The 14,420-nt window shown below is 36.1% G+C and overlaps 1 protein-coding gene across 2 annotated transcripts in view; it reads right to left on the bottom strand.

Annotated features, from left to right (window-relative positions):
- Window positions 1–4,849: 4,849 nt before the first annotated feature.
- NR2C1 (nuclear receptor subfamily 2 group C member 1) overlaps window positions 4,850–14,420 on the bottom strand; it is a 52,754-nt gene continuing 43,183 nt past the window's right edge. Inside the window, exons 11-14 of one of the 2 annotated variants that reach the window (XM_058568639.1) lie at window positions 12,985–13,124; window positions 11,170–11,307; window positions 8,682–8,787; window positions 4,850–6,725 (exon numbers count right to left, since the gene is read on the bottom strand). In XM_058568639.1, coding sequence (XP_058424622.1) covers window positions 6,551–6,725; window positions 8,682–8,787; window positions 11,170–11,307; window positions 12,985–13,124 — 559 coding nt within the window. In that variant the 3' untranslated portion in view covers window positions 4,850–6,550. The remainder of the gene's footprint in view (window positions 6,726–8,681; window positions 8,788–11,169; window positions 11,308–12,984; window positions 13,125–14,420) is intronic. The other variant, XM_058568640.1, reaches the window with a different exon arrangement.

Genomic DNA, 14,420 nt, shown 5'->3' with positions numbered 1-14,420 from the left:
AAATGGCTGCAAAAAAATTCCAGTTCCTTACACTCTTCCAGAATTGTCACTCTCCCATCAAAAGGTGTAGTTTATTTTATCTCCCCCTGAGTTTGGGAGGCCTTTGTGTCTGCCTCAATGAATAAAATGACATGGAAGCAATGCTGCTTGGTTTTTGAGTGCTATGGCCTGAATGTGTCCTCCCAAAATTCATGTTGAAATCCTAACTCCCAAAGGTGACAGTAGATGAGGCCTTTGAGAAGTGCTTAAGTCACATGGGTAGACCCTCATGAATGGGATTAGTTAGTGCCTTACAAAAGAGGCTCCGGAGGGATGCTTAGCCCCTTCCACCAGGTGAGAACACTATGAGAAGTCAGCAGTCTGCAACCTGGAAAAGAGCCTTCACAAGACCTGGCCCCCTGATCTTGGACTTCCAGCCTCCAGAACTGTGAAAAATAAAATGTTTGTTGTTTATAAGCCACCCAATCTGCAGTATTTTGTTATAGTAGCTTGAACGGACTAAGACACTGAGGTTAGGTTAGAAAAGACTATGTGGCTTCCTTCCACCTAGCTCGCTCTCCCAACACTTGCTCCAGCAGCCACACAGAAATTACTCTTCATGTCTCACAAAACGAAGCCCATGTCTGTAACTGAGTCATTTTCTTAGCCTTCTTAAGAAGTTTGAAGAAGTCCAAAGAAGTTTGAAGGTCCAAAGGCCTCTTTTTATTTGGTACTGTTCTGTACCTTTTAGTCCACGATACAATTGTTTTAACCTCTTACAAAGTTTCTTATGTATCAAGTTATAATACAACTCCATTAGACAAAAGGCACATCAGCAAATCTTGTCAAGATAAGCCCTTCTCTACATTGGGCTTCTCTTGAGGCTGCTGAGATATATCCTGCCCAAAATGGTTGCAATATTTCTGGTTCCATAGGCTTTTCCAGAAGTTTGCCACTTCTGCACAGTCCTTTGTGACTTCTTTGATGAAGAAGAAGTCAAACAGAGAGAATAGGCATTCTGGTTTCAGCCTCACCTGAAGTCCCAGCAAACAGCCACTATCAATCTCCAGCCATGCGTGTGATTCCAAACCCCACCTTCTGAGCTGACCCGGCCGTGGCTGCACGGAGCAGACAAGCTGTCCCTGCCAAGCTCTGACCTCATTGTAGATTCATGATCATAATAAATGTTCTTTTAAACCACTAAGTTTTGGGATAGTTTGTTACAAAGCCATAGAGAATTGGAACACTATCAATACTTTGGAAGCCTCTTGTATGCCCCTCCCTGTTTGCATCCTCCTTCTACTCCTCCAGAAGTAACTAGTGTTCTAAATTTATTACTAATAATTCTCTTGGTTTCTAAAAATCAATTTTACCACTTACATAAGTACCTCTCAACAATGTATTGTATTTTCAATAAATAGGTTAAATCATACTCATATACTTCTAGGCTTGCTTTTTTGATACAACATGATTTCTGGGATTCATCCATGTTGATATTCTATTCCTTTTTTTGGTGTTGCATAATATTCCATTGGGTGACTATACTGCAATTTACTTATCCATTCTCCTGTCAATGGGTATGGGACTGTTTTTTTTGCTCTTATGATGATGACATGAACATTTTTGTATGCCTCCTGGCACATGTATAAGAGTTTCTCTAGGGTAAATAAGCAGATACATGTACATTAAACTGGACTATGTCATGTAAAATTACTTTCCAGAGAAGGCTGTATCAACTGATGCCGTCACCATCAATGCACATCCTGGTGTTCCACGCTTGGGATTGCCAGGCTTTTAAATTTTATCATTCTGGTGCGTGCGTATATCTGCTTACTAAACAGACTTGCAACGAATCTCTATTTCCCCTTGCAGAGGAGATGCTGCCCTCTGGGAGAGAGCGTGCTGGAGGATCTGTGGTACAAATCAGGTTTCTTCTCAGCTTCCCCCCTGCAAGCCAAGTCAGCCTTCTCCGGTCTGCTAAGAGGATCATCACTAATCTATGTTGCAGCTTTCAAAATTCGGTGGCTATCATTTATTTCTCTCCCATTATTTTTGCCTTTGTGAGATAATGCCTTAAAAACATCCTCTGGCTGTGTTTTAATGCAGTTTTAAGAGGGACCGAGAATTAAATGCATGTGTTGAAGGCATAATCTTTTGCCATGGACTGATTTCAAAAATTTTCATAGGTTTTTTATTTCTAAATGTTGTTTTGGCTTGTTTTAAAATCTATTTGCTCCTTTCTGTTGTTCCTGTTTCTTGCTTTCTGATTCCATCTTTTTTTCTTAAGACATATATACAGTTATGACGTAGCTGATATTGCCTTTCAGGGTTTATATGTGTTGTTTATTTTGAACTCATTCAAGTGGCTTGTTTCCTTGTGAGTTTCATAATTTTGTGAGCTCATATTTGGTTGAGCTTAATTGGTGACAATCTTGAGGTTCTATATTAGGGGTCAGCAAACTACGCCCCAAGGGCCAAGTCCAGTCCATTGCCTGTGTTTGTAAATGTTTTCTTGGATCACCGCCATGCACATTCATTTAAGTACTTACTGTCTATAGCTGCTTTTGCACTACAATAGCAGAATTGAGTAGCTGCAGACTACTCAATTACAGACACTGCACGGCCTGCAAAGTAAAAAATATTTACTCTCTGGCCCTTTACAGAAAAGTGTGCCAACTTCTGATGTAAATTATGGATATTTTCTCCAGAGAAGATTTATATTTGTTTCTGCCAGGACCAGGGGAGACTCATGACCTGTAAGAACCTTAGCCTTCTTTGAGAACTCATGCCAGACTTGAGCCCACCAATAGATCAAGGCCTTCAGACTATCTATTCCACTACACTGCTAGAAGCAGCAATACAGTATCTTCTTTGACTTAATGTTGTTTTTATTTCAAGATGGTATGGATCTTTTTTCATTTAAAGGGTAGATCCTCGGGCCGGCCCCGTGGCTTGGTGGTTAAGTGCGCGCGCTCCGATGCTGGTGGCCCGGGTTCGGATCCCGGGCGCGCACCGAGGCACCACTTCTCCGTCCATCCTGAGGCCAAGTCCCACATACAGCAACTAGAAGGATGTGCAACTACGACATACAACTATCTACTGGGGCTTTGGGGGGAAAAAATAAATAAATAAAATCTTTAAAAAAAAAAATAAATAAAGGGTAGATCCTTTTAACCTAGGGAAGCATGTCCTTTTGTGGAATTTTTCTTGTATTATTTAATAATTTCCTTACCTCCTTAAGTCTTTTCTGTTTTCTCTTTCTTAAATTCCTACTATTAAAATGTTAAACCTTCTGATTTGATTCTTTAATTTTGTCTTATTTTCTATTTCTTTGTCATTTGGTTATACTTTCAGGGCGAGTCCCTCAACAACTTCATCTTCTAACCCCTCTAATGAATTGCTTTGGCTATCATTTTTAATTTTCAGGGGCAGTTCCTTGCTCCAAATTTTCCTTTTCAAAGCATCCTCATTTAATACATACAACATCCACTCTTTCAAAATATTAATTATATACAGGGGTGGATATGTTTCTGATCCCTGAATTGTATCCACCCTGCCAATGTCTGATTTCTTATTATTAGATTTTCCTCAAATATCTGGTGATCCTGGTTCTAAGTTCACATTTAATAGTGGGCATTAAAGAGCTGACTGGAAACCCCATGAACACACGTACGACTTGGAGGTGCATGGGCTCCACTCACGAGTGATCAAGTGGCAAGCAGGCTCTTCATCACGGCACACCGGAAGTGAGTGAGTGGAGATCTTTTCTCTGGGGCCGATTAGTTTCTCCAAAGAAAAAATCCTGGCAGAGAAGCCTGTATCTGATGGTTATCATTCTGGGAACACAGTTAGGGAACCCACATTCAGAATGCAAATTTTCACTTAATCCATGTTTTTAACCTATAACTAATCCAAGCCTTCTGTTACCCCTGGTATCCTATAGTCCTATCATCTTTCACTTCTGTTTCTCAAGAGAATTAACCTCCGGCCTCCTGCTCAAACAAGTAGAAGAACAGGAAGTGGTCTCCTGACTTAAGTAAGGGTAGAGAAGGATAGTTCAATGATCCTGTATAAGACTTGCAACCAATCTTTTTTTTTGGTGAGGAAGATTAGCCCTGAGCTAACATCTGTTGCCAATCCTGCTCTTTTTGCTGAGGAGGATTGGCCCCGGGCTAACATCCGTGCCCCTCTTCCTCTACTTTATATGTGGGATGCCTGCCACAGCACAGCTTGATAAGCAGTTCGCAGGCCCGCACCTGGGATCTGAACCTGCGAACCCTGGGCCACTGAAGCAAAGCATGTAAACTTAAACACTACACCACCGGGCTGGCCCCCAATCCTTTCGTTTTTATGTTCCAAGCACCCTCTCTGAATATGAGCACCTGATTCGTCCAGGTACAAGCATCTTTGCTGGATACTGAAGGTATACTGGCTTCTTTCTCACTGCATTGCCTTTTGCAGGCACTCAGATTAGAGCTTCCTTGGTTCTGGCTCTGCTAAATCAGTTAGTCTTTCTCTACCTGCATTTTGTTTTCCAAAAATTTATTGAACTCTATTATCTTTTGATTTCTTCTCTCCCGTTTTATTTGTCTTTGTGTGGTTACACTTTACTGTCATTTTACTCAGATCTCAGGAGAGGAAGAAAATAAATTGCTAATCTGTAATATTTAGCTGGAAGTCTTCAAGTTGAATTGTAAATAATCCTAAAATATTGGCCATGGAAATGTTTTCCATGCTTTTCTCTTCCTGAAGTACTCTAATAAATCTTACTAGAGATCTCTTAACAATGGAACAAATAAAGAAACAAAAGGATGACTAAACACTGAACAAATAGGACTATGAAATCAAATATACTGGCAAGAAACAGAAATTTGTAATGCAGGTCACATTTTAATATAGTTTAAAAAACACTTCCAAATATAACTACAAATTTAATTAGGAAAAATACCTGAAAGAAACATGTATCTTAATTAACCATCAGTACATTATTTTAAAGAATTATTTTCCTGAATCCTTGGCTTACTTCATTGGGTTTATAAAGGTATAAACCTACTGATTTTTCCATTTGAGTATTTTGTACTAAAGGTAGTTTTTCCCAGCTGATAATTATATATAAACCTGCTGACAAAAATTATGTTTTATATAGGGAGAAAAGTTTCCCTTAATAAGTTGGTAAAGACTGTAAGTGATACTTTTAAACTTTTGATTTACTATAAAGTAGCAATTAGTAAAATCCACACCCTTCCCAAAAAATTCAGTTTCTACTGCAAAAATCTTTATAAAAAATGTACTTTGAGTGCAATACAATCTCCATTTTCTTTTAAATCAACAAATACATACCAAAATAATTCATCATGAAATCAGAACAAAGAAATATTTAACAGTATCAGGTTTGCTCAGGAAAATATTAGTGTGGAAGACATCCAAGGAGTCTAAAATGCTTTTGTTGTGGCAATACCAAGACTTCAGGTTGATGTTCATACTATTGTTAAAACAGCTCTCACCCCTTTACAGTGAAAACTCAGTGCATATTCCTTTACACATGAAAAAACAAATTTTTAAAAAGTATCAATTTGCTTTAAAATAATTATTTAACTCACCTTGAAAACACAGATTGGATATGATAAATCCATTATTTAACAAATTGGGTTTCTAATGACCTAAAAGAAACTGGCTAAAACCCATGGAAGGTTCGGGAAGCTACGATGCAGGTCAAACAAGAGGGAGAGAGGTCAGATGCTTTTTGTGGAGTGGAAGAGCGACAATTTTAATGCTACTTTGAAATAGTGAGACATTTTGGGTTCATCTCTACTATTTTTAAAACACAGCAGTAAACCAAAAATATTAAAACACGAACTCTATCTCATACGCAAAAACAATCTTCTGCTACATACATAAATACAAAGTGCTTGTAACTAACATACAACACTAAAGAAGTCAACTCTTAAGATCACGAACGGCCTGTGTCTCACTGCCAGCAATGAGAGTGGTATATGCTAAGGGTGCCATGATATTTACAAAAGACAAAAAATATATATATGCAATTATTATTTCCTTAGTTCTAATGTTATCATTATACCATGGAGCATAAAATAATCCTCTCTTGACAAGATAGTTAAAACAAATAGATTATATTATGGAAGACTAAAATGCAAGGAAATCCTTCTTAGAGATTTCTGACAATTAAGTGTTAGTGCTAGTTCATAATAAAAAACATGAAAAGAACACAATTCTGGGGAAAAAAAAAAAGACTAATTTATTTGTTATATAAAATAAAACGAGAGATCTTAGTTTAGATAGTCAAGAGGTGACAGCTTTAGGTGTCATCTTAACCAAGAATAAATTCATAGTATTTCTGATTCACTTAAATATGACAGGAAAGGAAATTCTAATTCCTTCTACCTGCCCAGTCACTTCAAAAATTCTTCTTATGGAAGTTAAAATAAAAATACCTTTGTTTTTGGTTATTCTTTAAAGGAAAATTTCCAGGTGCCCTGGAGGCAATGAGTTCAATTTGGTGTCTTCTTGTGTTCTGAGAAAGAACAATAAGTTTACACTGAGATCTCAGCTTTCAAATGCTGTGACCAATTATTTGCGAGTTATAATCTGCAGGTTCCATTTTTAAAATATGTGGGATGACACTGTCAATTCGTACATTGCCAATGAGACCTTTGAAAAACAATTCTTCAGTGATGGTAGCATTCATCAGTCTTAAAGCTGGCAATCTGAGTAGTAGTCTGGACAACCTAAAAAGCAAAAAGGGGGCAAAGGGGAACAGGTTGTAAATCAAAAAGAGATTTAGTAGAAAAATGAGTAATTTCAATACGTATATTCTTGGTGGACTACTTTAGTAAAGACCTAATTTTCAAAAGGTAAAATAAAAACTGGTATTCTCAAGCCTTAGAGTGTATGACAATCACCTGGATATAAATGCAGTCTGACAGACTTCCCAGGAAAGCCTTGCTCTTAACTGCTATGCTGTGCTGCCTCCACTTGGCTGTATGGACCATGGAACCAAGTTATTAAACCATGGATCAAGTTATACATTTAAGAATGGCTTAGAAACTCATTTGAGGTTGTAAGAACAGCAATGTTTTGTGTTATCAGGACACACGAGGCTCAGTGATAATAGTTTTCTTGGTTTTGCTTTGCAAAAATACTGGAAATGGTAAAACAGGCAATAGTTACGACTGGGAAGAGCACAGAACATGGAATTGAGACCACTGGTTTCAAATCTTGACTCAACTGCCCTCTAGCCGTGTGAAGGTGTGTAAGCCACTTAATTCCTGTCTCTCAGTGTTGTGGTGAAGATTAATGCAAGGATCCCTGCCAGTTTCTGTGCTAGTGAGGTTCTTAGAGGCGAGACCATGTTTTGTGTGAAAGTACATTATAAGTTGAAAACTGCTATCCAAAAATAATTTCTTAGTTTTAAAAAATTAGGAATGTAAGAAACTGAGAAAGAGTTCCAGAGCTCAGTCAAAGCACCTGGAACCTAAGGGAACAGAGGTCAGCAAGTAGCTCCATGTCAAAAAGGAGGAAAAATTTAAATACTGTCTTTATTTGTATAATTATATATAAAACAACTTTTGAAACTTTAAAAAACTGAAAAATAAGCATAACAAAAGCAACAACAAAAGAACCACTTTGCCAAAAAGCTTGTGTTATTCTTCCTCTATTCTAAGGCCTTGCACTCTAATACTCGAGACCAAATGAAAGCAGCAGCCCAGGATTAAGTGATCTTCCTGTAGCCATGTACTCTACTCCTCAAATTACTCATTCCTGTTTGTTCCCACCAGCTGAACTACATCAGCAGAAGTGAGAGGAAAACTGGTTAGATAAACTAAGTCTGATTTTCATGATGGAACTGGCTTATAAATCTATTATTTAATATATGTAAAAAATTACTTTATGTAAAAATGTTCTTTTACTAGTTTGAAGTATGTTAAATTAATAGTAATATTAGTAAACACATTTATATAGCCCTTACTGTGTAATGGGCACTGTTCTAAGCTCTGTACATATATTAACTGACTTAATCTTTATTCTAATTGCAAAATGTGGGTACTATTATTATCTCCATTTTACAGGTAAAGAAACTGAAACCAAGAAGCTGACTAAAGGTCATACAGCTAGTAAGTGGTAAGGTCAGGAGTCAAACCCACGTACCCGGGCTCTGAGAGCTATGTGTTTATGTACTCTATGATACTGTCCCTCTTCAAAACTTGAGTCAATGTTATAAAAAAATAATTTTTTTCAAAGGACACTGGCAAGAAATATCTTGGTAGAAATATAAGCCACATTTCAAAATTATTTATAAAATAGTCTAATGTGTTTCTTTATTCATTCATATTTTTCCCCTTTTACAAATAAAATCCACTATTTCACCCTAAGAAAATAAAGAGTTTGGGTGCTTAAGTCAGACCACCTGGGTTCGCAGTCAGCTGTGCCATTTACTGTGCGTCCTTGAGCAAGTTACTTATCCTCTCTGTGCTGAAGTATCGTCTTACACAAAACTAAGAACTGGATGAAATATCACACGTAAAGCACTTGCAACAATGCACTCCTGCATTTAACAGCAGTAGCCATTTCAAAAGTCAAGGCTGACTAAAATACTGAATTACTCTTGGAATGGAAAATAATGAACAGATTCACAAAAAAGTTTTCAGATGAATTTAATTAAATAGTATTTAACTTCTAGATACCTGTAGGTGTCATCTGGATATGTTTTGGTTATATAATCTTGGAATTCCACATATGCCTTTTCCTGAAATTTCTCAATCTGTTCCATGTTTTCTAGGCCTGGATGATCTGAAATATTAAAGAATATATCATTACCCTAGTTCTGAATGCTCGTTTTATCGAGTGCAGATGGAAGTGGGTGGGAAGAATAGTTCAGTTAAAAAAGAAGCCCCATCATATGTGTGGTTCTTTCATTCCACAAATATATTTAGCAGCCCACCTACTAAATACTAGGCACTGTACTTTAAACCCTTAAAACTATTTTATCTCATATACATATTCTAACTTCTAATAAAAACTGAGACCACCGAGTTCTACTAAAATAAATAGCTTTCTCTATTCCAAAAGTTGTGGGAGTTTGATCATTTTGCTTTCAAAAGGAAAAAAAATGAAATGACTCAGCTTAGTTAAAAAAACATTTTTAACACAATGAAATACTTGCAGATCATATTCTATACTATATTTTTCATAAGAAAAACCTTCCCACCATTGTTTGATAAAAAAGTACTTACGAAATTATAAAACTATGATCATCTCTACCAGAAAATTTATGATAACATAGAAACATGCAATAATCTATTTAAATATTTCGATGGTCACTATAAAATTTCACAAAAATGGAAAAAATTAAAAGAACTTCATGGGGCTGGCCCCGGTGGTGTGGTGGTTAAGTTCACACACTCTGCTTCGGAGACCCAAGGTTTGCAGGTTTGGATCCTGGGCATGGACCTATGCACCGCTCATCAAGCTATGCTGTGGCGGCATCCCATATACAAAATTGAGGAAGACTGGCACAGATGTTAGCTCAGGGCCAATCTTCCTCAGCAAAAAAATAAATAAATAAATAAGAAGAGAGGGCTGGCCCCGTGGCTTAACGGTTAAGTGCGCGCGCTCCGCTGCTGGTGGCCCGGGTTCAGATCCTGGGTGTGCACTGACGCACCGCTTCTCTGGCCATGCTGAGGCAGTGTCCCACATACAACAACTAGAAGGATGTGCAGCTATGACATACAACTATCTACTGGGGCTTTAGGGGAAAAAAATTAAAAAAATAAATTAAAAAAAAAAAAGAAAAGAACTTCATAAAAATTATCTCTAACTCAACAAATATTGAAAAATATGGAAAACTCTGTCCTGAAAAGAATAAAAAAGTAATAAACAGAAAATACTGAGAATACTTAAAATTTCATTATAATTCGAATTTCAAATCTACGTTTTTTCAATTTTAAGGAAAATGAAGGTGGCAAATTGGTTGTGATAAAAATGGAGACATGTTATTAACTTATGTGAAACATTATAAGAAACAGTACAAAAACAAACTTTATTTTATTGGTATCATTGATGGTAACAAGTAGGTTTCCTCGCATAATTTTATTATGGTGTATAGGAATAGAAATACATACCAAAATAAAAAAGAGAGAGCATAAGAGTACAGTCAATTTTTCTTATTCAGAAATTTGTCATTGAGCTTACTGTCATTTTACTACATGTGGAAACTAGAAACTGGCAGGAAAATAAGAGACATTTTTCTATTTGTTGATAACTCCAATAAGATGTTTGGAAATTTAATCCATTAATAAAGCAATACTCATCTCTCATTTTGCCTTTTGATGATGCCTAGCAACATATATCTAAGAATTCAAATGTTGATGAGACAGCAGAACTAAAGGTCTATGATGCTGTTTTACTGATTTCTTTAACTTTCTTTTTTGCACCCAGATAAATGTCTAACATCTGTAAAACTCACTGGTTTGAAGTGTATAATTTAATGGTTTTTTTTTCTTTTTTTTTTGGTGAGGAAGCTTGGCCCTGAGCTAACATCTGTGCCAATCTTCCTCCATTTTACATGTGGCTCACTGCCACAGCATGGATTGATGAGTGGTATAGGTCCGCACCCGGGATCTGAACCAGTGAACCTGGGCCACCGACATGGAGTGCGCCAAACTCAACCACTACACCACTGGGCCGGTCCCTCAATGTGGTTTTTAATATATTCACAGAGTTGTGCAACCACCACCAGTCTAATTTTAGGATATTTTTTTCACCCCAAAAGAAACTCTGTACCCATTAGTAGTCACTCTCCATTCTCCCCTCTCCTTAGTTCCTGGTAGCCACTCATCTAATGTCTCTACAAACTTGACTGTTCTAGACATTTCATATAAATGAAATCATATAACATGTGGTCTTTTGTGACTGGCTTCTTTCACTTAGCATTGTTTTCAAGTTTCATCCATGTTTGTAGCATATATTAGAATTTCACTGCTTTTTATGGCTGAATGATATTCCACTGTATGTATATATTACATTTGTTTATCCATTTATTTGTTGATGGACACTTAGGTTGTTTCCACTTTAACTGCACTATTTTACAGTCTCACCAGAAATGTACAAGGGTTCCAATTTCTCCACACTCTCAAATACTGTCTTTTAAATAAGAAGTAATTGTTTATATACCTGGACTGAAGAGTACTATTGCCTTCAGGTAGGCATATTCATATCCATCAATGCAGAGTTTAACCATGCTATTACAAAACTCCTGTAGTTTGAAGATGTGCTCCATCAATAATTTTCTTCTTTCTGTTGACATTTTATCTTTAATTAAAAACAAAGAAACAAACAAACGAGCAAAAAAAAGCTTCTAGTTTTTGGCTAAAATGCACAACTATTTTTATCCAATATATTTCCTTCTCACTAATTTCCAGCTTTGAATATAACCAACCTATAAATGTTTAAAATTCAATCTCTGCAAGTAAATATGAAACTAATTAATGATCTTCATACATCATTCCTTCAAGAAAAAAATGAAACGAGCTGTTAGTATAAAATAACCCCAAATGTAATGTTTCCTTTCAAAATATATTCTTTTGAGAAGATAAGCTGTAAAGACAACCACCTGAAAAACTGGCCAACCAAAACTTTACAAAAGACTCCAATTTTGTTAACAGGATTTAGTTAAGCTTATATTGGTTGAAAAAAAGATGAGCAAAATCATCTAGATTTCTAAAAGTTACATATACTACTAAAATGAAAACAAGTATTTAGCAAAAAACACTGCCAAGAAAAAAGGTGAGTAAAATAAAGTTTTATGATAACTTTTTGACTTTATGTTTAAAACATCTGATTAGTTAACCAAAGCTTTAGTAAAGGTAGGCTGTAGAACACATTACAAATTTATGAGAAATGAATCAAGACTAGGAGTCCATAAATAAGATGGAATGTAGTGCTCCCTTCCAGTAGATCTACTGTTGATGAGATTTTAAGGTGATTTCTCTGCCCTTAAAGAGGAGGAAGCAGATAATTTCAAAATAACATAAAATGATGGGAAATGGAATATGCTAAGGAAATAAAACATAATTCCCAATTTATAAATTATTTCTGAACTCAAAAGGCAATTCTCATTTGAAGATGGGGCATCTTGTTGGTTAGTCACAAGCCATTCTGAAGTTAAACATTTATAAATCAGTGACTGCCTGTCTCCTCAAATAAATGAGAGTTGTAATCACCTTGGCATCAAGAAAAGGAACAAGAGAGTAAGGACTGTTCTGCAATTCTTCAGTACTGTTTAAGTGAGAGAATACATCCTGATGAATTGATTAAAAAAAAAAACAAAACAGCCCATCTTAGTATTCAAAGGACTACAGTGAAGAAAGGCACTTAAAAAATTTGTGAGAAGTATGGGGCCGGCCAGTAGAGTAGTGGTTAAGTTCGGGTGCTCCACTTCGGCAGCCCGGGGTTCTCAGGTTTGGATCCTGGGTGCGGACCTACGCACCTCTTGACAAGCCATGCTGTGGCAGGCGTCTCACATACAAAGTAGAGGAAGATGGGCATGGATGTTAGCCCAGGGCCAATCTTCCTCAGCAAAAAGAGGAGGATTGGCAATAGATGTTAGTTAGCTCAGGGCTAATCTTGCTCACCAAAAAAAAAAAAAAATTGGTGGGAAGTATATATTTATAAATATTTGATCACCTCTACGTAAGCTAACCCTGGATTCTTTGGTACTTATGCCAAAGTGCAAAAATTCCCAAGGCGTAGTCAGAAATAGCCTGCCAGACACAAATATATTTGTTTCAATTTTGTTCTGCTCTCATTTAAAAATATTTTGCAGTGATTAATGAATGAATTTATCAAAATGTAAAAATTATCTAAAGTAAAAAGGGTATTGGTAACTGAAACACTAGTCATCAGATATCTACCTTTAATCATAGCATTTTATAAAACTGATGCCACCTCTTATATCCTGGAAAAGGAAATAAAGAAGGAGCTTTTTACCTTGTTGAAGGCTACTGTGAAGACAGTTGACAAATGTTGCTAATATAGTTGCCACATTCATCACTTGCCAGCACTGGGCAAGACCAAGAGTGAAAAGTTCATTCCAATAAGCTTTTACTAATGATATGCTGTTTTCTTGCCTATAAAAACAAAACAAAACAAACACATAGATATTAACATATATTTTATAAACTTTACAACGGACTCAGATATTTAAAAATAAAATATTACTGAACTAAAATTATTCTAGAAAGACCAACTGGGCATGGGCTCGATCAATTCTGTGTTTTGTATAGCTGAAAGCAATTGATAAGAAAGGCTTAGAAATTTAAATATTAGCTAGCTAATTAATCGTTCAGCCAGTTTATAAGAACTGTTGCAAGTAGTATTTCAAACCAAAAGTCGGGGCTTTAATCCCACATTTCATGGAAATTGATGAAATAAAGATTGTTTTAAAAAATTTAAAAGTAAAACCACACATTTAAAAACTTATCCTAGTCTTCTTTTGCTTTAAATGCAGGTAAATATTTTTTTAAAAGGGTAATTAAAATTATCTGACGGTAGGTAAGCAACCAATCTCCTGAGAGAAATGGTTTATTCTATATGTTTCAGATGGGATATTAGTATCCCTGTACATGAGATGCCAAGGATTTTATTAGGAGTAACAAAAGTAAGAAAGGTCAGAAGTCCTTTCCTGAACTTCTAAATAAGAAATCTCAGCAGCATGAGAGAGTAGAAAAAGTATTAGAATGGAAGCCAAGACACCAAGGTTTTTAAGCCCATGTCATCCATTTATTTTCCATTTGAAATTAGGCAAATAAGCTTCTCAGGTCTCAGGTGCTTAGCTATATAAAATGCAGAGGCACAATATGTCCTATGTCTTGCTCAGAGTTACTATGAGACTCAAATATAAGAATTATGTGAACAAGTCATGACATAAAGTATATGCAAGGCACTGTTCTAGGCAGTGGAGAAATAGCAAATAAACAAGATAGATTAAATCTGCCTTCATGAAACAGAAGGAAAACATAGTAAACAAACACATTATTTGAAATATTTTATATAAATATTATATACACCAATGCATATGGTTATACAAACATTAAGTCAGTTTCAGTTAATAAAAATTCCACAATATTATAAAGTAGGATGATGCATTAGAAAATGGCAGGGCGGAGTAGTGGTAAGGTGGGTGGAGAAGAATTTTCTGAGGGGCCCACATTTGAATAGAAAGAGACGGGAAAGAACTTAAAAAAGAAAAAAAAAGATAGAGGGCAATAGTATTCCAGGAAGAGAGAAGAACAAGGGCAACTTGTCGAGGTAAGAACCAGCATGTAGTAGGTGTTCAATAAAAACAAGTGCATTAATAAATGCCATCCTCTTTTTCTGCAATGTCCTTCCCCTACCTTGTTTTACTAGTTAATATTTGTCCCTTA

This window comes from Diceros bicornis, chromosome 25 (assembly GCF_020826845.1).
Source record: "Diceros bicornis minor isolate mBicDic1 chromosome 25, mDicBic1.mat.cur, whole genome shotgun sequence".
Lineage (NCBI taxonomy): Eukaryota > Metazoa > Chordata > Mammalia > Perissodactyla > Rhinocerotidae > Diceros > Diceros bicornis.
Note: the sequence above shows the minus strand (reverse complement) of the source record. Positions and strands in the feature narration are given on the sequence as shown.